Source organism: Phyllopteryx taeniolatus, chromosome 12, assembly GCF_024500385.1.
Source record: "Phyllopteryx taeniolatus isolate TA_2022b chromosome 12, UOR_Ptae_1.2, whole genome shotgun sequence".
Taxonomy (NCBI): Eukaryota; Metazoa; Chordata; class Actinopteri; order Syngnathiformes; family Syngnathidae; genus Phyllopteryx; species Phyllopteryx taeniolatus.
Genome location: NC_084513.1, coordinates 1,324,546 through 1,352,177, shown reverse-complemented (window position 1 = coordinate 1,352,177; position 27,632 = coordinate 1,324,546). Strand labels below are relative to the sequence as shown.

At 40.7% G+C, this 27,632-nt stretch overlaps 1 protein-coding gene across 1 annotated transcript in view; it reads right to left on the bottom strand.

The window, feature by feature from the left end:
* LOC133486406 (kalirin-like) overlaps positions 1–27,632 on the bottom strand; it is a 218,457-nt gene that overhangs the window by 55,107 nt on the left and 135,718 nt on the right. The window contains 2 exon segments of the mRNA XM_061791478.1: positions 7,980–8,147; positions 8,230–8,308. Of these exon segments, the coding sequence (XP_061647462.1) occupies positions 7,980–8,147; positions 8,230–8,308 (247 nt within the window).

The window sequence follows — 27,632 nt, the reverse complement described above, 5'->3', positions numbered from 1 at the left end:
ATCAGAATCCTCTTTATTGCCAAGTATGTCAAAAACACACAAGGAATTTGTCACCGGTAGTTGGAGCCCCTCTTGTGTGACAATAGAAAGCCATTTTGACAAAAAAATACTTTTGAGACATAAAAACACACAACGGAAAGTCACTTAGCCTCTCGCAATTTAATGGCAAGAGGGAGGAAGGTGTTGGAATGTCTGCTGGTTTTAGTTTGCAATCCACAGCACTCCCATTCCCTTCAGCATCACTCCGTCAAGATTGACGCATACCCGGAAAGGTCTGCCCGTCTTTGTCTTTGTGAGATAAGGTGTGATTACACGTGATTTCGAGATCGGCGGTAGAAATGTGTGATGTGTGATGTTACGTGTTGAAATTACAGGAGCACACCACATACATTAGGACCAAAACTGTTAAATGAACCAAAACTTGATTAGGAAAGCCACACACCTGTCTATATAAGACCTTACAGCTCACAGTGCACGTCAGCGCAAATGAGAATCATGAGGTCAAAGGAACTGCCTGAAGAGTTCAGAGACAGAATTGTGGCAAGGCACAGATCTGGGCAAGGTTACAAAAGACATTTCTGCTCCACTTAAGGTTCCTAAAACCACAGTGGCCTCCATAATCCTGAAATGGAAGACGATCAGAACACTTCCTAGAGCTGGATTAAATGACTCATAAAAATCATGTAGAAGAAACAAGAAGTCTATTATTATTGCTGACTTGTGCAAAACGAGAATTTCTTGTCATGTGATTCTCTGCTCGTAAACTATTTTTTTTCACTTTGACTGCTCACTTTAGTGAGATCAAATACAGCTATAGTTTATTGTCTGTAAAATCTCAGGTTAAATGTTTTATGGGACTGGGATTGTCCCCATTCGATGCTGATGACCGCCCGCCGCATAGCCACAAACGTGTCCTAGTTTTGACAGTATGCAACCAGTACAACCAGTTTGGCCACATACAGTAGCAATCCTGCAGTCACAATGTAGAGCAACCATGAGCCAAAGTCTGCTGAGGTTGTGCGCTCAAAGCCACAAAGTTAACGTTTAGCTTGCACGCTGACCCGCATGGTAAACAATGTGCATACCTGGGCATGTTTTAGTGGACAGACAAATCTAAGAATCAAAATAAATTTGGTAGAAAGTCCATTCAAAAATGGGCAAAAGACTGTTTTTCTCCTGCTCTGCTACCTCAGTTGGGGACACTTGATTTTTCACATTCAAAGGATTGCGTGAAATGGTGAGATCCATGCAGCATTGACCTCATAACTCAAATGAGCTAAAAAACAACAACAATGCGCGAGACATTAATTTGCGTAATGTATTAATGCAGACACACAGGCTTAATAACAGGTTGCAATTCAGATGAAACCGTTTACACTTTTAACGTTACGGGCTGGCCAATTAATAAGATTTTAATTTATTTCAATTTTGGCTTCTCACAATTCGAAAACGAGCAATGTGCAGCAAGTGCGGCTTATTGTGTACAGGGATAGCATTTCAGAGTTATATTCTATAACTCTGAAATGGGCAATGTCCCAAAATGTTGTCGGCAGCCCTCCGCACTCAGCTGCCAGAGCTGGACACCGGAACATTCCTCTGTAATGAGGAAAACGCTTTGAAGTCCATAAAATACAAAATATTGGAGCGATCATTCTGTTATTTTCAGATGTTGAAGTGGGCATAAGTAGAGATGTCACATAAATTTTGGTGCCCATTGATCGCAGTTTTGTTACAGTAAGCTTCTTCTCTATCGGGAGCACATGGAGAGGAGTCTCCAAAAAGTCTCAGATAAAACAGAACATGTTTAAATTTAAAGTGGGGACTGTGGCGTACAATACTGCAGTGACCACCACACACAAACAAGCTAAGCTGAATTTATAATGTGTCTTTCTTTGGCCATTTCTAACCTTGTTGGATCAAATGTTACATTCTTCTTTCCCTTTTCAGCTAAACCCTATTGGGGTCGCCACAGCGAATCATCCTCTTCCATCTCTTCCTGCCTTCTGTATCTTTTGCTCGAACTCCAGCTATCAAAAAAGTATTCCCTAAAACTCTTTAGTCTCTTTGACTCATAGCTGGTAGCTCAGTTTTCAGTATCCTTAGCGTTTTTCTTGTGTGGTCCAATACAAATTTTCTGATCATAAATGGTTCGGTGTCAAAGGGTTGGTCAGACAAAAGTGGAAAGACAAGAACACACACATTCACAGTCACGAATGCATACATACAGTCTAAAAAGGTGAAACCTGGAATTTTCCTTTTGTGGAGACAAATTAAAGTTGAGACGTCAAAGATCGAAAGACAAGCCAACACAATACTTACCTGCCTCTCCACGCCCGTGTCACACATTCCACAAAGTCGTCTCTGTTACTATTGTAGTTTTGGTTTCGTCTCCTTTACACACGTGCAGACACACAAAGACACATATGCCCAAACAACCAGAGTTTGGCCCACCTGTGCAGCAGCAGCAGCAGCGGTCTAAGATCCATCGACGGCATTGCCAGCCCCGCTTCATTCTCATACACACAACTGAGGCTACATTTACACACCTGTCTATCTCATACACGCAAAACAAACACTATACAAGTTCAGGCAGCCTGAGTGAGAGTGGACTGAGATTGATAAAAGGAGGAGGAGCATGAGGAGGAGGAGGAGGAGGAGGAGAGGGAAGAGGAGGAGTTGTAGTTAAGTCTCCCTGCCTCAATCTGCACACATCTACAGTACAGTAGAGTTTCAGTTTCAGCGACTTTTCATCTGTACTGAAAGAGGCTCAATAGCCCTTCACAATACAATAGACGTCGCACGTTTTAACATTCGGATGCTGTGAGATGACATCAGTCTTGCTGTGACTCACCATGTAAACGTTGAAAAAAAAGTGACTACAGTAAAGTACGTACGTTCCAGATCCCCCCCCACCAATGAACCACCTATAGATACATACAGTGTATACCTTCACATACATTCATCTTTCACGACCTCGCTAAATTGTGGTATTTTAAGCAACGATGTATTATATCTTTTTTTTTTTACCATGCAGGTGAGTCAAAATTTAGAGTTGCACCCCTTCATCGTAGTACCACAACGTGCCTGGCAGCACTGAGCATGTCGATGCACCGTAATTAAGAGCATGAAGTAGAGGCAGAGACGGTCCCCTACTAAGCTGCAGTAGTGGTCAATGGCCCCACAGAGCAGAGAGAATATGTTTGTGAAAATTGATTGTATGCTCTGTTTGCATAGTATGTGTTGCTGCTCCGTGTGTCTGTTAAAGTAGCTAGTATTTGTAGGTTTGTAATTAGTGTAACATCTACGCTAACTTCTGTTAGCCTGTCTACGGCTTTTCTCATTATTTGTTAGTGGATATCGTTAGATGAAATTATGTGACTTGTTTGAACATTTTGGTGTTTAAATGTACACTGTTTAATTATCTTGTTTTATGTGTCAGTTTTACAGCAAACGTCAACTGGGCTTTGCCTCTTATTTGGAGCACTGTAGGAGTAATGAGAGTCTTCTTTTGCTTCCTCAAAGTGATGTTATACAACCCCAGTTCCAATGAAGTTGCGATGTTGTGTTAAACAAATATAAACAGAATACAATGATTTGCAAATCATGTTCAACCTATATTTAATTGAATACACTACAAAGACAATATATTTAATGTTCAAACTGATAAACTTGATTGTTTTTAGTATAAAATCATTAACTTAGAATTTTATGGCTGCAGCACGTTCCAAAAAAGCTGGGACAGGTGGCAAAAAAGACGGAGAAAGTTGAGGAATGCTCATCAAACACCTGTTTGGAACATCCCACAGGTGAACAGGCTAATGGGGAACAGGTGGGTGCAATGATTGGGTATAAAAGGAGCTTCCCTGAATTGATCAGTCATTCACAAGCAAAGATGGGGCGAGGTTCACCTATTTGTGAACAAGTGCGTGAGAAAATAGTCGAACATTTTAAGGATAATGTTCCTCAACGTACAATTGCAAGGAATTTAAGGATTTCATGATCTATCATCACTGTAGTAGTCTCGCCACGCTGCACTATTTGCATATCTGTTGTTGACCAATGCTGGCCACTCATGCCAGAGTATCATCTGGACCACTTACACACTGACTGAGGAGTATCTGCAACATTTGCACAATCAATATTGTCCCAGATTATCGCACTACAAGTCACTTTAAACTGCATACATTCCTTGAAGTCTCGGCGCCCTTTGCACAATGGTCATTGCACCGGACTATTGCGAGATTAGTCATTCAAACTGCTCTAAGTGCTAGAGGACTCTGCAGATTTTTGCACAATTGTAAAAAAACAAAACAAATAAAAAACATTTGTACCGGCATTACTAGATATCTAGCAACCTTTTATTGCTCAGTGACTGTTTTTCTCAATGTCTTTATGTCTCAAAAGTGTTCTCTGTCAATTGACTGTCTGTTGTCGTACTAGAGCAGCTCCAACTACCGGAGACAAATTCCTTGGGTGTTTTTTGGACATACTTGGCAAATAAAGATGATTCTGATTCTGATCTACGGTCCATAATATCATTAAAACATTCAGAGAATCTGGAGAAATTACTGCATGTAAGCGGCAAGGCCGAAAATCAACATTGAAGGCCCGTGACCTTCGATCCCTCAGGCGGCACTGCATCAAAAACCGACATCAATGTGTAAAGGATATCACCACATGGGCTCAGGAACACTTCAGAAAACCAATGCCAGTAAATACATTTCGGCGCTACATCCGTAAGTGCAACTTGAAACTCTACTATGCAAAGCAAAAGCCATTTATCGACAACACCTAGAAACACCGCCGGCTTCTCTGGACCCGAGCTCATCTAAGATGAACTGACGCAAAGTGAAAAAGTGTTCTGTGGTCCGACGAGTCCACATTTCAAATTGTTTTGGGAAATTCTGGACGCCGTGTCCTCCAGGCCAAGGAGGAAAAGAACCATCTGGACTTTTATGGACGCAAAGTTCAAAAGCCAGCATCTGTGATGGTATGGGCATGTGTTAGTGCCAATGGCATGGGTTACTTACACATCTGTGTAGGCACCATTAATGCTGAAAGGTACATACAAGTTTTGGAGAAACATATGCTGCCATCCAAGCAACGCCCCTGCTTATTTCAGCAAAAGAAATAAGCAAACCACATTCTGCACGTGTTACAACAGCGTGGCTTCGTAGTAAAAGAGTGCGGATACTCGACTGGCCTGTCTGCAGTCCAGACCTGTCTCCCATTGAAATGTGTGGCGCATTATGAAGCGTAAAATACGACAACGGAGACCCTGGACTGTTGAACAGCTGAAGCTGTACATCAAGCAAGAATGGGAAAGAATTCCACCTACAAAGCTTCGACAATTAGTGCCCTCAATTCCCAAACGTTTATTGGATGTTGTTAAAAGAATAGTGACATAACACAGTGGTAAACATGACCCTGTCCCAGCTTTTTTGGAACGTGTTGCAGCCATAAAATTCTAAGTTAATGATTGTTTTCTAAAAACAATCAAGTTGATCAGTTTGAACATTAAATATCTTGTCTTTGTAGTGTATTCAATTAAATATAGGTCGAACATGATTTGCAAATCATTGTATTCTGTTTTTAACACAACGTCCCAACTTCATTGGAATTGGGGTTGTACAACAGTCTCCCATGACAGTGAGAGAATGAGAACAGGAGTTAAGAAAAACTAAAAAGTAGACTTTTATAAGTTTAAATGTACTTAATGTGTGTTTTATATATGGTTGTTTGGCTTTTCCAGTTTTGATAACCTTCCAAGATTTGTTTTCATTATTATTTTATTATGTACTTGTTTTTATTTTACTTCCCTCAAATCAGTGAATCCTGCAACTACTTAAAAGGGAAAAGCCCATTCCACTAATTTACATAATACCGCCTCCACATAGGGTTTCTCTGCCCATGACTTGGCAGCTGGGCAAAGATTCCCAGCCACTGCCACAGTCTGGCCGGCTGCCAGACGGCACTCCCTGACACACTACAAAGTCAAAGCCAATAGATAAGCAGCCCTGCATTTAGTTTAGGTGGATGCACAGATTAGCATTAGACAAATGTTAGCTTCTGACATTACGAAACTTAGCACATTATTTGAAGTGTAAATTCAGTGGCTTCATGATAAAGTAGTCACTCCACGAGGGGAAATACAATCTGTATGCCTCAAACTTGCAGTCTTCACACTCATCACACACGCACTAAGTCATGAGACACAGCATGCACAAAACACACACACAGACCTCCTTTGTCATTAGCAGACTCCTCAGGGTTAATTACAGTTTGAACTTGTTCATTTTAAAAGAAAAGCTCATTAATCACTGAGTCAGTACAATTACAGATGTTGCCATAGTGAGGGGAAAGTGTGTATTTGTGCCTGTGACTGAGATGCCCTCATTCTTGTCTCTAAGGCATGATAGAGCGCGAAAAAGACATCTCTCACAGAGTAAAAATGCGACAAAACTAATGTTCATTTATATTTAATTTAGTAAACAAAGCAACAACAGGATTTCCCCACAATTAAATTTGGGATTTTGCTGCGCGGAAATTGTGGAAACCTTTTATATTCAAATCAGCCAATCAATTGTTTCATCCCTTAATCCAAACCCCACATGTATGCTGATATTAAGTTAAAGTTATGCTGCTGTTACATTCATTTAAGTACATCATTTATGAAAAGTACAAAAAAAAAAAAAAAACAGAATACAGAGAATGCATGTAAACACATGCATGCCTTTTGTTATGCTTTGCTTTTATTTGAACACGCATATGTTTCCAATGTCTTTTACAATTATATAAAAGAAATGACCTGTTTAGTCCTGTGCGACTGCTTGTTGCAGACAAGCCGGATACCCGCCACAACAAATACATTTCCGGTCCTGTGGGAAACACTGAACAACATTTTCTCAGTGTGTAAAGGTGGCAACTCTATTTCTTTCGCACGCATGCATGACAGACATAAAAATTTTGTAATGTCCCATGTGCAACAACAGGAGTCAGTATAGGTAAACTTACCTGGAAGTTACCTGTAGTTATGAAAAAAAAGCAAGGCACGCCCGCACTTATATACATGCACACTATAGCTTTATTTTTTTCTTCAGAAGTCATATTTTTCATGAAAAAAGGAGTAGTCGTACAATAAGTCTTTTTTTATATTATATTTTATATTAATAATACAAGAATAAAGTCAAATATTTTTAAAAAGGTGGAATATTACAAGAATAATGTAAGCAAGTTTAAAATCACTAATCTTGTAACTGTAAGGCTATTGTCAGATTTAGACTTCCTGAAATAAATACCACGCTATTCCCATAAAGTTACAATTTTATTTTGAAAAATACAATTTTATTCAGGACAACATACTTTTTTTTGTCATAAGAATTTGTAATTTATACATTTTCTTTTCAGTGTGTCCTTAATACACCTTCATAATGTCATACACTAGAATATACTTATTACACATATTCTATTAATCTATTACTAATTAATTATTATATAACTATATATTGACACATGCTCCGGGTTGTCAAGCACATGCAAACTATGTGTCAACTTGCAGTTGACACAAGCCTGGAGTTTGTTTGCTCGAGGTGTGAAAATATATTCACATGAAATATAATTTGGGAGAATCTTGTTGAACAGTCCAATAACACTTGTCAAGGACACAAGAAGTTTTATTGTTTTTATGTTTTGCCGTGCTTCACTTTGCTTTACACTTGCGTGAAAATGAAGAATGTTACAAAATGAGATGAGCATCTGCGACGTCACACCTTCGCCACACACATTTTGTTCGTTTACATTAATTCCATTATTGATTTCCGATGGGGGGAAAACATTGTTGGAGCCTAGAAGTTAAAATGCTAAAAAATATTCAATTCATATTTACTATCTTTGACTCATCCTGTAAATGCAACATATGAAGTCACACAATTGCAACACCTAAAACAGGCTCAAGTGCTTGCTGTACTTATTATGCCTACCTTTCCCTGAGTTGAAGAAGCAGTCCATCTCCACACTGGAGCGCGAGTGGGACACACACAGTGTAGAACTGGGGACAAGACCCTCCTGAGGCGGGCTGCGTTCGGTGGTCCGGACCAGACACCAGCCAGGCCGCTCGCTGGGCCTCTCCAGCAGCTCCACCGTCTGGCCTGGAACGACAGAGACAGACATAAATAGTCGTCCAGAAGAAAACAGACAATCACAATTTGGCGAGGACGTGGGCACGCTTACCAGTGCTGACGGATATCTCGCTGCTACATCCTGCCGTGAAGTCCTGCAGGACCACCGTCAACTCGCAACCACCAGAGAGCTGCAGACACAAAGAAAACAGAACATTGCAGAAAAAAAAGATGAACTGGTTTTGAGTTGTGTAGCTAATTCACAAAGCGGACAATAACAATCAGCCTGCTATAGAGTGGTGACCAGTACAGTCGGCTTCCCCCCCCCCACAGAGAGCTGAAACATGAAAATGTCATTATTGTAGTGATTTACAGAGCTCAGTGAGGGATTGAATCTATCTCAATGCCCCAGTCACAATCTCACTGTGATTATCTAGCGGCTAATGAATGGTGTCAGATGGGATTGAATATGTCACTGATAATGTCGTAAATCACATAGCCAACTTGGTGAGAGGTTGATTCCCACATTAAACTCCATTCACAAGTGCGATTGGCTGGCATCCAGTACCGTCTATAGTCCACCTAGAAAATGGCATTGGTAGTAGTTGTTAAAATAGCTGACTTAAGAGGTGCAATAATTAATCGATTCATCGACTAAACTATTTTGATTATCGATTAATCATTGAGATCTTAACTTAAAATTGTCCAAATCCTCAGAAATTCAGCATTACAACTGTAAATATTCTCAGATTTCTGTTGTCCTCCATGAAAGCAGGCTGATTCTATTTATGTTTAATCAAAATAAGAAGACACTGGCAAAATGTTAAGTACCAAACCAAAAACTGAATCATAATCAATTTATGTCAGCTTGAAATATCTTTTTTTGAATAAAAGGATGTAAATTTAAAAAACATTCGTTATCCATGTCATTAATCGAAAAAATAATCGACAAATTAATTATTTTTATTTATTTTCAAGCAGTTATGTAACCCCCCCCAAATCAACAACAACAACAAAACAATTACCCTCCAATCCACCTTTCGCCCACAGTCAGTAGAAATAGAAAATCACATCTGCAAGGAAGTGGTCCACATAGCCGACTTGGCATGTGATTGATTGCCCCTCAATGTGCAATCACCCTGTGGTTGACGGGCGACCAGTCCAGGGTACTACTAAGTTTGTTGGTCCGTGAAAGAAAAGAAAAACTCACAATGGTTGAAATAATGTGAAACTGCCCACCAGTGTGGTAGTGTAGGGTACCTAACAATTTTGTCCTCGTGTGAGTGAGTCCTTTTCACCATTGTTGCAATCAACTATATCTGGAATGCCACGTGACCAAAACCGGGAAAGCAGCGGGTTTTGTTGTATGCTGTGCTCACGGGCATGACTACGATTTAATGACATGATTGTATGAAGCCTAACTTTCTAAAATAATTTTTTTCTTTATGGCTGATGTCTAACCGTCGGCTATGCCATCTTTGGTTGGTCTGTGGTGACATCTTGTGTTTAAAAAAAACAAAAACAAAAAAACGTAAATATTTAAAGTTCCTATGGGTGCTATGTGACGGTCCCCTTAGCCATTCATCCGAGCCGGGAGGAAGTGCTTTCACCTGTTTTGCCAAATGCGAAAGTAGGTTGCGCATATACTGAATTGTGACTTGTGTGGCAAGGAATTTAGTCAGGCATCTGAATGGCTGAAATGGTCTTACATTTCAATATTACAGCTCTCCCTGATGTTTTGGCATGCAATTCAGACACACATTTTATGACCCAGGAGCAGGGGAAATATGCTGCTGCTGCTACCGATGTTCATGTGTCTGTCACCTTAACGCCTTAAGTCATGATTAGCATCAATGTTTACACAGGAAATGAGTCCGCCGTGTTCAAGCAACACAGCCAAACAAATGTGCTTCTCGAAAAATAAGAAAACAAGAAGCTCTGCAGCGTCTTTGGAGTGCTTGCAAAGTCACGTGGTGCACGCAGACACTTGCCTAATTGCAAACACAGCTAACAAGATGAAAAGTTAATGATTACTTCTCAGAGAGTGTGTGAAAACACAGTAAGGATTGTAATCATTTGCGTCTCCTTTAAAAATTTTACATTGAGTGTGTATATATGTGCACTTCTTAATGCGTGCATGCAGGCACTCTTTGCCGGGCTTAAGGTCGCATAGCAACAGCCAGCCTAGCTATTCTACAGCTTCAGGTTACTTTATACCTGACAACAACAAGACTAAGTGAGTGTCTTGTACTTATTTTGGCTGGCTGAAGCAACCTCTACATGTTCTTATATGTTAAATCCTAAAACCTATTGTACAAACACTACAAACTAATCTGTGGATTTATACTAACTTTGCATAATGCATATTAAGCCTTAAATATACAATTCGTGAATCTATTTTCCATACAACTTGGCCTCATTAGGGTCAAAAAGTGAAAGCTAATCTCATGTAACTGTGTGAGAGGCAGGGCACACCCTGGACTGGCCGCCAGTCTATCACAGTGTAATATAAACAAAAAAACACTCGCATGGACAATTGAAGAGTCTTCAATGAACCTAAGAAGAGGGTTTTTGAAATGTGGGAGGAAGTTGGAGTAGCCAGAGCAAAACCCACGCAAGCACGGAGAGGGCACACTAATCACTACAATGCTGTGCTGCCCATGATACATATTTATGAAGTAAATTAGGAAGAGGAAACATGTTGGTGAGGCTCTGGAAAAAGGTCTACATGCAGTCATTTATTTTATCGTTTGATTCGGTGTGCGACTGGTTAGAGCGTCTGCCTGACAGTTCTGAGGACCCGGGTTCAATCCCCGGCCCCGCCTGTGTGGAGTTTGCATGTTCTCCCCGTGCCTGCGTGGGTTTTCTCCGGGCACTCCGGTTTCCTCCCACATCCCAAAAACATGCGTGGTAGGTTAATTGACAACTCTAAATTGCCCGTCGGTGTGGATGTGAGTGCGAATGGTTGTTTGCGACCCTAGTGAGGAGAAGCGGCTCAGAAAATGGATGGATGGATTCTGTCCGGTCCTTTTTTACACTGCATGGCAAAGTCAGCCTTTTCTACACTACAAACTGTTTTAAAATATATCCAAAAACGTTAAAAAGCAATTTCCGAGCCTTCGTTAACTGTTTGTGAAATTTTGTGCTCCCACGCTACATTCACTCACATCCTGTGACTCTCCTGGCGGCTAAGGCCCCCCCTTGCCATAAAACCTAGTGTACGCTTCTGCTTGACACAAAGGAAAAAAGGAAAATTGTCAAAAAACAAGTTACTTTTTAAGGTGATGAGTCTTATTTTAAGGTAATCAGGTTAGATTTGACTAGAAATAAGATTTTGAGTTTTTGCAGTGGAGTCGCATTCTGTGAGAAAAGCACTGCAAGGCAATGCAGGAAGGCCGGGACACAGGTGTGAAGTTAAACAAGCGCCATTCATTTGCTGTCTGGATGCGGCGGGGTGAAGAGCTCCTGCTTTGAAGGGAGTCTCAGAGTCTCCAAAAAGTCTCCAATAACATCACAAAAAGTTAATCGTTTTGTAGTCAAGACCAAGAGAGCATCAACTTTCAAGAATTATCGTCTATTTTTTTTTCCAGCTTCAAGTCTGATCAAACACTTTGTGTTTGCTCTCGGTAGGCGTTGGTTGTTGTTAGCTGTCATGTGATTGTGTACAACAGGAAGCACATGTCCGCGCGCCACCAGCGTGTGAGGGTCATATGCTTCGAGGGTGCAGCGTGACAGCAGCACAGTGAATGAAATTGCTCGCTGCACAATCACACCATTGATTTTACTTATTGGAATTGTGGCTTTATGGACAGCAAGCCTTTGAACTAGCACCACACATGCTTGGGTTATTCCTTGATGCAGTAAGTTTGCTGCTAAATTAGTTTTTGTTTATCAGCAAAAGCAACAAGCATATCAATGAATAAATGAGCTCTCGTGACAGATTGGAGGGGAGATTTCCGAAAAGCTTGGGACGGTCTGGGTTAGCTGCGCCAACCATGACGTGTTTTTCCCCACTATGACCTCACAGTGTGGGACAATCCCATGTTGCCCATCGCCACAGCTGCCGCAAGACAGTCACGTGACCAGATGCGGTGGCGCATGGATCTCGTTTGCACTCCTCAAGTATCACATTATTGCTGACACGGCATGTCTTTCACTTTTTTGAGAGTTTTAGTGTGAAGAAAAAAATTTGACAAAGTTAGCGCAGCAACGGTAGCATGTCAATGAGGACAAGAAGGAAGTAACCGTGTGATCTACACTCCTTTTTTACATCAATGTTAATAGGCTATTTTCGTCCATGAAAAAATATATTTGTATTAATATTTTCTTTTAATATACTTTCGCCAGCTCGCAAACTGTATTTCAGGTCACTAAATAGTGACTTTTTCACAAAACCAGGTTCCTATTTAAGACGTTACAGTGCATTGTAGTGCTTTCTTTTTCTGGTTGGTTAAAAAGGCCTAATGGTTTGGGGTCACAATGCCACGTTGGTATGGGATGCATATTGCAACCTAAAATGCTACATTTGGAATGTTTTCCAAACCTTAACTCCAATATTAACCATCAATATTTGTAACCCTAACCACAATGTCTAACGTTATTACGGGTTCACAAACCTCCGCTTGCCCGGGGGGACTAGCACTGGGCAGGAATTGTTCTAACCCTAACCCCTCATAACCTCAGTCAGTGGTGTACAATTTTAAGCCATGTTCCAACAAAGAAACACTGGAGACATTTGCCACTTGTGTCTATCATAACCTTCTAAAAGTGCTCAACGTGAAAGAACTAGAAAAGCAGTAGCAATGATAACTGAAGGAGCCATTGAGAGCAGTTACGACACATGACGTATCAAACCTCAGCCTTTCCAACTCACTAAAATTGCACGGATGGAAAAAAGTATAAAAAAGAAAAAAAAAAAGAAAAAGAAAACCAGTGTGCCCGAAATTGGCTGCATGTCGCAACTCCAACGCGATTGCATCAGAAGAAAACTAAAATGAGGCTTTAGAAACCACAGAGGCAACAATGTCTTGAAAACAGCTCAACAGGAAGTCTGTTTTGTCTGGACTGACAACACATTTTCATCAACATTTATTTTTATACATTTGTATGTGCCACAGCTTAAATTAGGACTGTGCACATGTTTTATGCCACCTTCAGATTGAACAAGTTAGGGATAACGTGTGCGCACACACACACACACACACACACAGGCTGAAATAAGTATTTAACACATCACCAATTTTCTCACTACATATATTTCCAAAGGTGCTATTGACATGAAAATTTTGCCAGATGTTGGGAAAAACCCAAGTAACCCATACATATTAAAAAAAGTAGACCAAATTAGCTCAGTGTGTAAAAATGTGAAATGACACAGGGAAAAAGTATTGAACATACCAACTGGTATTCATTTAATACTTTGTACAAAAGCCTTTGTTTGCAAAGACAGCTTCAAGACGCGTCCTGTATGGAGAAACTAGTCGCATACATTGCTCTGGTGTGATTTTTGGCCCATTCCTCCGCACAAGAAGTCTTAAAATATTGAGGATTCCATAAGCTTTTTTTTATGGATCTTGCGTTTCAGTTCTTTCCATATATTTTCCAATTGGATTAAAGTCAGGTGATTGGCTGGGCCATTCTAGCAGCTTTATTTTTTTTCTTTGAACCCAATTGAGAGTTTCCTTGGCAGTATGTTTTGGATCATTATCCTGATGAAATTTCCACACTCGTTTCATTTTCATCATCCTCATAGATGGCAGCAGATTTTTGTCAAGAATGTCTCGGTACGTTTGACTATTTATCCTTCCTTCAATGATGTGAAGTTTACCAGTACCATTTGTTGAAAAGCGGCCCCACAACATCACGTTCCCACCTCCGAACTTCACTGTTGGTATGGTGTTGTTAGGGTGATGTGCAGTGCCATTTCTCCTCCAAATGTGGTGTGCATTATGGCACCCAAACAGTTCATTTTTGCTCTCATCCGACGAGACTATATTCTCCCAGTATTTAACTGGCTTGTCCAAATGTTGTTCAACAAACTTTAAACGAGCTTTGACGTGCTTTTTTTCCAGCAATGGGGTCTTGAGTGGTGAGGGCGCATACAGGCCATGGCAGCGGAGTGCATTACTCACTGTTTTCCTTGTGACAGCAGTACCTGCTAATTCCAGGTATTTGAAGTTCTCCACAGGTGGTCCTTGGCTCTTGGACAACTCTTCTGATTATTCTTTGCACTCTTCTGTCAGAAATCTTTCAAGGAGCACCTGATTGAGGCAAATTTATGGTGGTATGATTGGCTTTCCACTTACGTATTATGGCCCGTGCTCACTGGAACATTCAGAAGCTTAGATATGCGCCTGTAACCAATGCCATCGTTATGTTTTGCAGCAATTAGTTTTCTGTGATCTTGAGACGGCTCTTTGGTCTTACCCATCATGCAATGTGTCTTGACGCAGACCTTGGCACTGAGACCTTTTGTAGGCCAGGCAGAACAATTTAATGCTCTTCCATTGGATGGCAAAAGGTACAATATACTGTATGTGTATCCTGTTGTCATTCATACAAGAGAACAAGGGATGGCTCCCTGCAAATACATCAGCTTTGTGTTCAACAAAACAAGCCCAGATGTCACACTGAGTTAGTACATTTGTGACTAAATTTAGACAAGATTTCTGTATTGATACGTTATGATATCTTTGTTTGATACACCAGAGACATCACAGACAAGCGCTGTTTGGCGCTGCAGCATGATGATGAATCCCACTCAAGTATAGTACTGTACAGGGCAGGAGGACACGCCGGAAGAGAATGACGCAAAAGATGGGTGATTTCGGAAACAAGGGGGTGAAGGTGGCCCATGAACTAAAATGAGTTTGACATCCCTTGAAAACGTACACCTGCTCAGACCACATCCAATTCCTGGCACAAGGTAGATCTCTGGTCTGATGTGATTTTGGTGAATTTGATCGGGGCACAGGCAGATAGATAGTGAGCTCCATGGGCATATTTGAGTTATCAGCAGTTATCACCAGCTCATTCTGTATTTAATAAGGGTACCCGCTCACCTTATCTGTTGCCATACCATGGCCAGAACAGTGATAATTCTCCACTCACACACTGATCGCTGCAATTACAGACTGTCCTCTTACACATAGAGAATGGTACCACGTCTCCATTGGGACTGTCAGTTGCGCCCCATTTAAAGGCAATGAGAGGAGCCGCTTTGATTGGTGGTGACTGAAGCCGGGTGTAAACACCCACAGTGGCGCAGCCCGCCCACTCTCAGATCCACCGGCCTGCCCTCGTCTACGAAATTACCAACATTGGTCTAACCTGCCTCTGGCGCAGAGTTGCACTGGCGGCCACGCAGGATTTATGCTGTATACATTTTTTTTTTTTATGTAGCTTATTTATTGTTATTTAATACTTTCCAGTGAAGCTAACCCCTTACATGAGCTGATTTTGTGTTGAGAGACTGCTGACGGATGAGTGAGGACTTTAAATGTCCCCTTTCATTAGAATATTTTTTTTCCCCACAGTTTGACATCTATGCAGTTTTTCGATTGAATGCAATTGCCTTTGAACACCAAAACTGTTTGCCAACAACAGGACTTGAAATCGCTAAAGTTGTGACGTTGTTTCGTAGTACCTGCCCACTTCATGGTTGGTACCAACCCGCTCAATTTAGCTTAACAGCAACACAGCATTTCCAACTTTTAAGCATGCAAGTCTCAAAATGAGTGATCCAACTAGAGCAAAGCTTATTCACATCGCATATTAATAACAAATCCGCCCATCTCAAATGCCAGCGGAAAAGATCAACTAGAATAATTTGGGCATTTCCAACATAAATTATCTTGCAAACATGATAAAGGGAATCAAAGATAATAAAAATAAAATAATTGATGGAAGGAAACCTTTAAACATAAGAGGATGTTTAACGTTAACATGAAACACATGGATAGATGGATAAAACAGTAACTTGACTTACGAGTTTAATTTGCTCTGTGAACAAGCCCATAACTCAGTTTACTTATATGTCAAATCAACATTCTGGGTTGAAATGAATAGAAATACCAATAATCCTTTCCAGGTCCGAACCCCTCTCCAAAAAAAAAATTTGTTTCACGTTTATTAAAGAAAAATCGCAAAGATAATGAAATAGAATGCAGAGAAATAAATTGGTTTTATAAAGTGTAATTACTGTGTGTTGAGTCAAACCGAAAGTCACAACTACAACTTTTGTGTTCAATATGTGCCTTTAAGGGGCGTTGTCTAGTAAGTGACATGAATAACGTAGCTGGTTAGTGTGCTTCTGAGCATCTGGACGTGAGTTTTGGCCTACCGTAGTTGCTCGTGTGTGTTCTCATTTTGCATTTGGGTGTTTGACAGTCAAACACCCAAATGTACACACACATACATGTATTGTAGCTGCACTTTTATCTGGATTCCCACCAAAACATTGCAAACTTTCTCTCTTAACTTTATGTATTTGACCATTTACTGTTACCATGTCAAAAAGACTGCTGCGAAAAAGGGCAAACCCCAAGGCAAAACCATCTGGATGCTCAGATTTCACTCAGGACGTCTTGCAGCGGCTGTGGCTAATGGCTCGCTTCCTGTCTCTGCGCCTGTCCTGCCAGGCGCGTACACACACGCCCTGTTTAACCATTAATCTCCCTCTCAATCACACACACAAACACACACGCATGCATGACGCCGTCCCACCAGCCGTGCACTTTTACGACACACTAAGTGAATGTCAACAGGGTGCTATGATCCACGTTAGTCGACGTAAATCAATGATTAAACTTTTTATTTTTTTTCCAATACGACTTAAAACACTTGCCCTGGCAACTTTGTACGCAAAATGCAAACAAGTGTGGAAATTTGAGTGCAAAAAAAGCCTTTTTCCCCCCCACTCATTTTAATGATGCAAATATATGAAAACTCAAAGTTGCACACAGCATATTTACAAATGATGGAAAATGTGTCTTTGATGATTCCACACTAAATGTATATGACTAAAAGATGATCACAGAAACGTTTTAAATGCTCATTTAGTATACCAAATTATATAACTGTTTATTTTTTGTCACAAGCTATTCAAAGTGAGATTTTCCCCCCAAAAAAATCCCAAATTCATTCATCAATAACTATCACTTCCAGCACAGGAAAGTCTAATGCAGTAAAAGTATAAGAGTAACAGTACGGCATTGCCTACCGGTCTAACCAGCGAACATAAGTTGCACCAGCGCATGTACTCACTCTGCTGCTCTCTTTGAACAGTTTAAATCTCATCCACTTTGGCATGTCCTGCGCTCTGTGTCGTTTCTCGCCTATGACCAGCAACCACTTTTGGCTGCACAAACACGCCCTCATGCTCACTCGCTCACTCGCTTGCTTGATGAACAAACAGCTGGAGTGTGTGACGGAAGCAGCATTCTGCTACTGTGTGTGTGAAAGATACAACAGTCATAAGTCCAACAGATGGTTGCTGCGATACACTGAATGCATTTGATTCATGAGAACACGTGCAAGCCATTTCAAGGAAGACCATAACACAAGGTGGACTTCGTGCACTGAGACAAAACCAACTCTACTGGCCATACTCCAACTTCCTACTACTTCCTTACAGTTTGCACGAAGTTTGGATGACTTTATGTTGACTTTATGTTCCGCAATGTGGCCTTTCGACCCTATCAAAGCAAAACCCGTATCAATTTTGACCAGAGATGGCAAAACAGATTACAGGCCAAATCGTTTTATGCGCATGTTGTCCAATAACAATCACATAGGTCAGATTTGGTGGGTTCCCCCCCTCGGTCGTTAAAATTACATTTTTTTTTTTCCAAAAGGCTTTTGTTAGCTTTTGTCAGAAAATAATTACTAAATGTGTGTGTGTGCGTGTGTGCGTGTGCGTGTGCGTGTGTGTGTGTGTGTGTCGGCATGGTGGACGACTGGTTAGAGCGTCTGCCTCACAGTTCTGAGGACCGGGGTTCAATCCCTGGCCCCACCTGTGTGGAGTTTGCATGTTCTCCCCGTGCCTGTGTGGGTTTTCTCCAGGCACTCCGGTTTCCTCGCACATCCCAAAAACATGCGTCGTAGGTTAATTGAAGTCTCTAAATTGCCCGTAGGTGTGAACGTGAGTGTGAATGGTTGTCTGTATGTGCCCTGCGATTGGCTGGCAACCAATTCAGGGTGTACCCCGCCTCTTGCCCAAAGATAGCTGGGATGGGCCCCAACACTCCTGCGACCCTTGTGAGGATAAGCGGCTCAGAAAATGGATGGATGGATGTGTGTGTATTGGGGTATGTGGGGGGAGGGACAAAATATAAATAAAACAGCCTTTTCTTTGTTTTAGCAAGATAATAAAACACAAATCCTGGGTAGGGGCAGCAAAAATAATAATATTAAGGCTAATCTGGGTTGGGGGGGGTTAAAATTAATATAAGGCTTTTCTTTGATTTTGCTGGAAAACAAAATAAATTTAAAACTTTGGAAAACACAACAAGTGATTTGGTATTTAATAGAGTCATGTTATTTGAGATTTATTGCTAACTCTTAACCAGGCGCACCCAGGATTGTATCTGCCACATTGACACGTAATAAATTTTGCGTGTTAAGGGAGGAGTATATGAAAATAAAAATAACTATATCAATTTAGCTTTAGAAATGGCTTTTGTAACCATTTCCAGACCGATAGAAGTCAGTTTATTTCTCGACTGTTCTGGAATTTATTTGAATCGTGTCGTTTTGTTGCAGCTTTTTTAGATCTTTTGTCCAACTTCATTTTGTCGGGACAGATTCTGTTTAAGTGATTTCTTGATTGAACAGGTCTGGAGGTAATCAGGCTTGGGTGTGATCAGTGAAAATTAACCAAAAATTGTGATTAGCCACAATTAATTCATGATTTAACAAAGGGGGTAATTACTTTTTCACACAGGTTCAAGTAACTTTGAATCATTTTTTTTGTCCTTAATAGATGAAACCAGCATTTTAAGTTCACTTGGTTTATATTTGTCTGATATTTCCATTTGTTTGATGATCTTAAATGTTAAAGTGGGGATGCAAAAAATATAGGAATTTGAGAAGGGGGACAATACGTTTTCACAGCACTTTACACTGTAAGTGTCCTGTGACTGACCCGCAACCACTCAAGGGTTCCCCTGCCTCTCACCCATAGCAAGGCTCGAAATAATTTTTTTTCCCTTTGAGAATCAGTTTTGCTAATCATTTGAGGACCAACTTTCTAATTTTGAGGAGCAATTTTTTTTTTAACATTTATCACACAGGGTCCCAAAGCAGGGACCCTGTGTGATAAACAGGGTCCCTGTTTAAACAATAAGAATATGACAATATAATGCGGGGGGGGGGGGGGGGGGGGGGGGAATTGAATGTAGGACTGCAGCTATTGAATATTTTAGTACTGTACTCAAGTATCCCCCTGCGCAGTACCGTGAGAATGCCCGATCTAGTCCAATCTCAGAAGCTAAGCATGGCTGGTCCTGGTTAGTACTTGAATGGGAGACCACTGAGGAATGCCAGGTGCTGGGGTTGCGCAGTGGGTCTATCACCTGCTCCCGTAAAAACATACAGATTACAGAAACAGCAATTGCAACCTATGTGTGCCTCATGGCACTGAGAGCTCTAACTAACTAACTCGAGTATCCTCCAAAACCCTCATTTGTTTGGTTACGTAACCCATTTTACCCATGAGTCCTTTCTGACCACATTTGTTTTCCACCTACATGACTCAAAGTTTACCCACTTACAGATCAGATGGTAGTATGCTGGCCATATGTCACACAGTGACTTTACTGAGCAAAACTTTTAAGCACCCTGTATGCAAGTAACATCAGTGTTGGGAAAAGTCTTTTTCTACGTGAACTAGTTAAAAAAAAAAAAAGTTCAGTTCACTGTTCCAAAAATGAACCACTTATTTTTTTTTTGTCTCTCTCAATATATTGATGACGGGCTATTACCCTCAAAATACTGGCATTTCATTTTCCCATTGTTTTGCCACCCATTCAGTCCACACTAGTAGCCAGCTGCAGCTTTCACCCTACAATCTCAAAAACATGAGGAAAAATCTTGAATGGTCTTTTTTTAACGAGTAATTAAAACAAAAAAGGGGCATTTTTTCTTAATTTGCAAACAAAAACACAGCACAGTATGACAGGAACGATGGTGAAAGAAAATTTATAACTTTGCATTCCTCGCAGCGCTTGCTGACTGTATTAAGAAAATATTTGATCTGATCTATTCTTATATTACAAAACAAAAATTCCATTTTACGACAGTATGATCATACAGTGTTTTAACTAAAGCATTCTAATAATAAAAATAATGACTTTTAAATGTTTTAAATAAATTTTTACAAAACAACACATTCAGTCTCATTTGCGTAGTGTCCCTGAACGCACCTCGTGCACTCACCAGCTGCGATGTAAACATGAATGGCGGAAGCGGCAGCAATGAATCAGTTGCCAAATACAGTGTTTATGATAAACGAAGACGTTGAGTATGACGGCTGAACAGACTATATATGAGCTTTCATGTATCGGGGGAAAAACAGTTTATCTTAAAAACGTAAAATTAGCTGGAAACACTACTTTGAAAGGTGAACCCTGGCTTGAAAACCTCAATTGAGACCCAAACCCTCATTTGAAATTCATACACTGACCTGATACCTTACTTGGACACCCTAACAATGGCTTAAAACTATTAAAACGTTGCTTGAAACATCATCTGTAAAGCTTTTATGATGGCCAGAGTGGAACAGATTGTTTCTATAGACATTATTTGAAATTTAAAATTGCATCTTAATCTGGAACAGATTGTGTTTTACTTTAAAATGTTCCCTGTTATGGAGCAACTCTCCACTCAAACAAAGAAGAAATAGTTTTCCAACAACTACCAGAAACAGTAGCTTCCCACCCTGCACACACACACACAATGGAACATTTGACTATGCCAGCGTGGTGCTGCTATCATTCAGTTTGGAGTCTTGCGGTGTCTTGCGGTGTTACGTGATCTTTAAAAACCCTTCATAAGATCCAGCAACAGTTTTTAGCTTTTCCTCTGACAAAGCCTCCAAGTACACTCCATTTTCAGGGATTATGAAATCAAGTCTGTCTTAAACTATTATTTTTCCCGATTTAATTTTAAGCCTATTTACTGTAATAGACAGCTAAATAGAAAACATTATATATAACTACATTATAAAAAAGGCGTGATGAAATGAGGTGGCCTAGCACTCGAGTTGTGCTGCTTTGCAGATGTCCTGAGATAACCTCGTCTGAAATGTTATTTAAATGAATAGAATTACATTTGGATCTGGATTTCTTTTTTTTCCACTTCTTCAATCCTTTTATGAAGACAACAGAGGAGGTTTTCTAATGACTGTAAAATGAGCCATCACAATTCCAAGAAAGACGCTCTCATTGCCAGAGGGCCACTGAACACACAGAACTCGTGAAGGAATTAACTCGATATGCATGAATGGTAATAGACAAGTTAGGCAATATGTCACTGTCACACATGATGTGCAACGTCAGACAAACTGGTAAAAAGCCTCCAAAAAATTGAACCCAGAAAGTCATAATATATAAATAATAAACATTTGTTTGTTTCTATTTCTTCCCTAATTTTAGGATGGAAGGAGGACTAAAATCCTTTCATTTATTTTCAATTTATAAAAACAATCCATCCGACTATTTTCTATACAGCTTATCTTGTTAAGGCTCTCTGGGAGCTGGAGCTTAACCAAGCTGACTTTGGGCAAAAGCCAGACAACACCCTGGAAAGGTCGTCAGTCAATCACAAGCCACATAAAGAGACAGACAAGCATTTAGAGTCAAATTCACACTGTCAGTGATTGGGAACCTAACCCTCGCTGCCTGCACGGACGCCATGCAAGTTATAAATGCCATGCAAGTAATTAATGATGGATGATGATAGATAAAGATTTTTTTCAAGTTTTCTTTGTTTTTTATTTTGAAACCCATCCATTTTCTGTACTTATCCTAATTAGGGTCATGGGTGAGCTGGAGCCTATCACAGCTGACTTGAGACGAGAGGTGGGGTACATCTTGAACTGCTCGGCAGCCAATCGCCTCACAGTTCAGAGGTCATGAGTTTGAATGCAGGCTCCGGCCTTTCTGTATGGAGTTTGCATGTTCTCCCTGTGCCTGTGTGGGTTTTCTCCAGGTACTCCAAATTCCATAAATTGAAAACTCCAAATTGCCCGTAGGTGTGAATGTGAGTGTGAATGGTTTTGTTTTGTCTACACAGGTATGTGCACTAATTTGACTGGCGACCAATTAGGGCTTTCGCCCGCCTCTCTCACAAAGTTAGCTGGGATAGGCTCCAACTCACCCGCGACCCAAGTGATGGGAAGCGGCACAGAGAACCAGGTGTACAATTAAATGCAGGGTACAAATAAATGTACCAGGGTATATTTATTTTGAGTTTAATCGAAAATAAATAGACAAAAATTTGAAGAAAATCCAACCATTATACAGTATATATTTAAAATAAATTCTGAACATAAATAAAACCTCAGAAGAACTGTTATAAAAAGCGCCATAACATTTAACCCACAAATGCTCACAATGTAAAAGAATGAACATTATTTCTTTCCCCCATAAAGTTCGGAGAACTTTTTTTTACTTAAAAACTGAAATGATCCCTGATGGCAAAATGATTCCTCACCCCTGACTTAATGAAAGACAGGACTAAAATGCATCAGGACACAGGACAAGACATGCGTCACAAAATGTGTGTGCATGAGTGTTTACGGCACTGACATTTAAGGGCCAAGCAGTGTGTGGGCGTGGGGTTGCACAATGAAAAGGCCACACTGTGTAATACTACAGAGGGTGGCCATGGTTGACATCAGTATGTGTGTGTGTGTGCTTGTCTGTGCATGTGTGTGTGTGTGTGCGTGAGTCCGCGCACGCATGTGTCAATTTGCAGAGTTAAGATTAAAACTTCCAGACAAAGATTTTTATGCAAATAATGACGTTTAATATACAACCCCGATTCCAATGAAGTTGGGACATTGTGTTAAACATAAATAAAAACAGAATACATCCATCCATCCATCCATTTTCTGAGCCGCTTCTCCTCACTAGTGTCGCGCGTGTGCTGGAGCCTATCCCAGCTATCTTCGGGCAGGAGGTGGGGTACACCCTGAACTGGTTGCCAGCCAATCGCAGGGCACATAGAAACAAACAACCATTTGCACACACATTCACATCTACGGGCAATTTAGAGTTGTCAATTAACCTATCCTGCATGTTTTTGGGATGTGGGAGGAAACCAGAGTGCCCGGAGAAAACCCACGCAGGCACGGGGAGAACATGCAAACTCCACACAGGCGGGACCACGGATTGAACCCCGGTCCCCAGAACTGTGAGGCAGACGCTCTAACCAGTCGGCACCGTGCCGCCAAAAAGAATACAATGATTTGCAAATCTTGTTCAACCTATATTTAATTGAATACACAACAAAGACAAGATATTTAATGTTCAAACTGATAAACTTTATTGTTTTTAGCAAATAATCATCCATCCATCCATCCATTTTCTGAGCCGCTTCTCCTCACTAGGGTCGCGGGCGTGCTGGAACCTATCCCAGCTGTCATCGGGCAGGAGGCGGGGTACACCCTGAACTGGTTGCCAGCCCATCGCAGGGCACACAAACAAACAACCATTTGCACTCACAGTCACACCTACGGGCAATTTAGAGTCTCCAATTAATGCATGTTTTTGGGATGTGGGAGGAAACCGGAGTGCCCAGAGAAAACCCACGCAGGCACGGGGAGAACATGCAAACGCCACACAGGCGGGGCCGGGGATTGAACCCGGGTCCTCAGAACTGTGAGGCTGACGCTCTAACCAGTCGGCCACCGTGCCGCCAGCAAATAATCATTAACTTTGAATTTTTATGGCTACAACACGTTCCAAAAAAGCTGGGACAGGTGGCAAAAAAGACGGAGAAAGTTGAGGAATGCTCATCCAACACCTGTTTGGAACATCCCACAGGTGAACATGCTAATTGGGAACAGGTGGGTGCCATGACTGGGTATAAAAGGAGCTTCCCTGAATTGCTCAGCCATTCACAAGCAAAGGTGGGGCGAGGTACACCTCTTTGTGAGCAAGTGCGTGAGAAAATAGTCGAACAGTTTAAGGACAATGTTCCTCAACGTACAATTGCAATGAATTGTACGTTGAAACCAATGTCAGTAAATACAGTTCGGCACTACATCCGTAAGTGCAGCTTGAAACTCTATTATGCAAAGCAAAAAACATTTATCAACAACACCCAGAAACGCCGCCAGCTTCTCTGGGCCCGAGCTCATCTAAGATGGACTGATGCAAAGTGGAAAAGTGTTCTGTGGTCCGACGAGTCCATATTTCAAATTGTTTTTGGAAATTGTGGAAAATCGTGTTCTCCGGGTCAGAGAGGAAAGAACCATCCGTCCCTGTTATGGACGCAATGTTCAAAAGCCAGCATCTGTGATGGTATGGGGCTGTGTTAGTGCCAATGTTCATGGGTAACTTACACATCTGTGAAGGCACCATTAATGCTGAAAGGTACATACAGGTTTTGGAGAAACATATGCTGCCATCCAAGCAATGTCTTTTTCATGGACACCTCTGCTTATTTCAGCAAGACAATGCCAAACCACATTCTGCACATGTTACAACAGCGTGGCTTTGTAGTAAAAGAGTGCGGGTACTAGACTACTAGACTGGCCCTCCTGCAGTCCCATTGAAAATGTGTGGCGCATTATGAAGCGTAAAATATGACGGAGACTCTGGACTGTTGAACAGCTGAAGCTGTACATCAAGCAAGAATGGGAAAGAATTCCACCTACAAAGCTTCAACAATTAGTCTCCTCAGTTCCCAAACGTTTATTGAATGTTGTTAAAAGAAAAGGTGATGTAACACAATGGTAAACATGACCCTGTCCCAGCTTTTTTGGAACGTGTTGAAGCCATAATATTCAAAGTTAATGATTATTTGCTAAAAACAATAAAGTTGATCAGTTTGAACATTAAATATCTGTTGTGTAATAAATAGCTTGTCTTTGTAGTGTATTAAATTAAATATAGGTCGAACATGATTTGCACATCATTGTATTGTGTTTTTATTTAACACAACGTCCCAACGTCATTGGAATTGGGGTTGTACCATACAGTATGTATTTGTCAAACAGTAGATGAGAATACAGGGCTGCATGATATTGCAAAAAAAATATTATTTTTTTTAAACCTGTACTATATATTATGATGTGAAATAATCAAGCATCAGTGTTGGTAAAGTTTTTTTTTGTTTTTTTGTTTTTTTTTAAACGCAATGTAGTTCAAAGTTCAGTTCATCGTTCCAAAAATGAACTACAGAGAACCCTTGCTACTTCGCGGTGCGACTATCGCGGAGTCATGACTTCGCAGATTTTTTTACAGTGCAATTTTGCATGCTGTTTTTTACAGTGTACGAACCCACATTGTGTCCTAGTTGACTTCGCATATTTTTTACAGTGCAATTCTGCGTGCAGTTTTTTACAGCATACAAACCCGCATTGTATTCTGCGTCCTGATTGGCTACGAAACTGTAGCTCAATTTGAATCCATGTCCTCCGTGCCATGTTTCCTGTACCGCACAGAATGGGTTCGGCTTGCTAAATTTAAATTAGTGTTCGATTGCTAGCAGTGTGACTAAAGTGCCTCCTGTTTGCAAGTTTTCTCCCAGACATAACCAACAATGTAGACAAAACGTGCTGCACCTGCGGTCGCACCCAAAAGGCAAAGGAAGGTGCTAACTATCGAAGGTGGCAGGTCTGTTTATAAGAATCTTCTCGCCCAGAAGAAAAAATTGCGGCAACAACTACCTATAACTGTTCTTCTATATAATTCACGGAAATCTATTTTGAGTTCAAAACAGCGAATTTCGCTGAAAGGCGACTGATTTGCATTTGCATTGACATTGTAATGTAGAATAATAAATAAAATATCTTTGATAAATAAAAAATATGAAGAAATCAGACTCCGGCTCCGTATGCAAAAATTGCACTTAAGCAAATATTAAACAATTGGCACATACATATAGTCATTAACCCACTAAAGCGGCCCAAAATAATTTCTTAAAGTCTGCCAAATTTGACTGAATTAAAAAAAAAAAAAAATACACCATGTATGTACTCCAAAGTATTTGGGCTTTGTCACTATTTTGAAATCAGATGCCATACATTTTAATATCGCTGTCATTGTTACTGTCTTTATTTTTATTTGTTGTATGAATGATGCCGTGTTATGTACTGTATAATTTGTGCTGCCGCTTGGATTTTGAAAAAGAGATTTTATCTCTCAATTTGCTTTTACCTGGTTAAATAAAGGATAAATAAAATGTCAAATAAGGCCCGCCCTTGAGCTGCTGGACTGTGATGTGAGACATTTACCTGGCAATCCAATGACACTGAAAATGAGTTCGTTCAAGTCAACTAATGCCTGAATATTGATAACGTGTGTCGCTGTGCTTATGGTTTATAAACAGTTAACTTTCCCGTGTGGTGTGTGCGTGTTATGTGGGGAACACACACACAACTCTGAGCGGGGAACACACACACAACTAATTTTAACGATACCCCCGGGGTCGCGTGAGCTTTCAAGGTCTAGCTTGCTCATTAGCTTGCTGGCTAGCAAATGTAATAAACAGTTAATTTTCCCGTAAGTGTCCCAGTTGTATGCATCTACGAAGCAAACGCCGTTCTGCTAGCAGCTTGTTGCATCGCGAGCAGCACGCCGGGTGTTACCACAACAATGAAAATGTATCGAGTTCAGAAAAAACTCCCACGTCAGTTTTATGGAACGATAACTCGCCCTACTCAGCCTTTGATTGGCTAGCACCAAGACAGGATTCATATTCTGTGTGTGGAAGCTCCTCACCAACACACACCCATACAAAAGTAGGGCGGGTTTAAACAATGCGTCTAAAGACGCAGAATGAATATGCTTCATACGTCCCTGCTAATTTTTGTGCGTCTCAGACGTTGGACACATCAAATGAGATCCCTGTATTGTATATGACATGGTGAACTGTCATGTTGCATAGATCTGGGAGGACTACAGTACCTTAAAGGATGCAAAAACAAAAAGTGGAATCAGAGCGAATGAAACACTGCCTCACTCACGTCCACTTTGAAACTGTCTGTTTTTGTTTACTGTTTGCTGCTTGTGTGCAATTAAATCAAAACATGACTGCTTCAAACACCTCATTGCGAATTACTCTAGATATGCTTGCACATACCAAGATTCCCTTACTGAGTGGAACCGAACCAAATAAAAAACTACAACACCAAATTACATCGCAAAACTGTCCATTGAGTTCCATGATTTCAAATTATTACGAGCTACATGCATCGAATTCTAAACTGAGGAATCAGAGTGCATAAATTCCTGCCACATCAAACGCTGTTGAAAAACTGACACTTAATTTTTGCCACATGGTTGC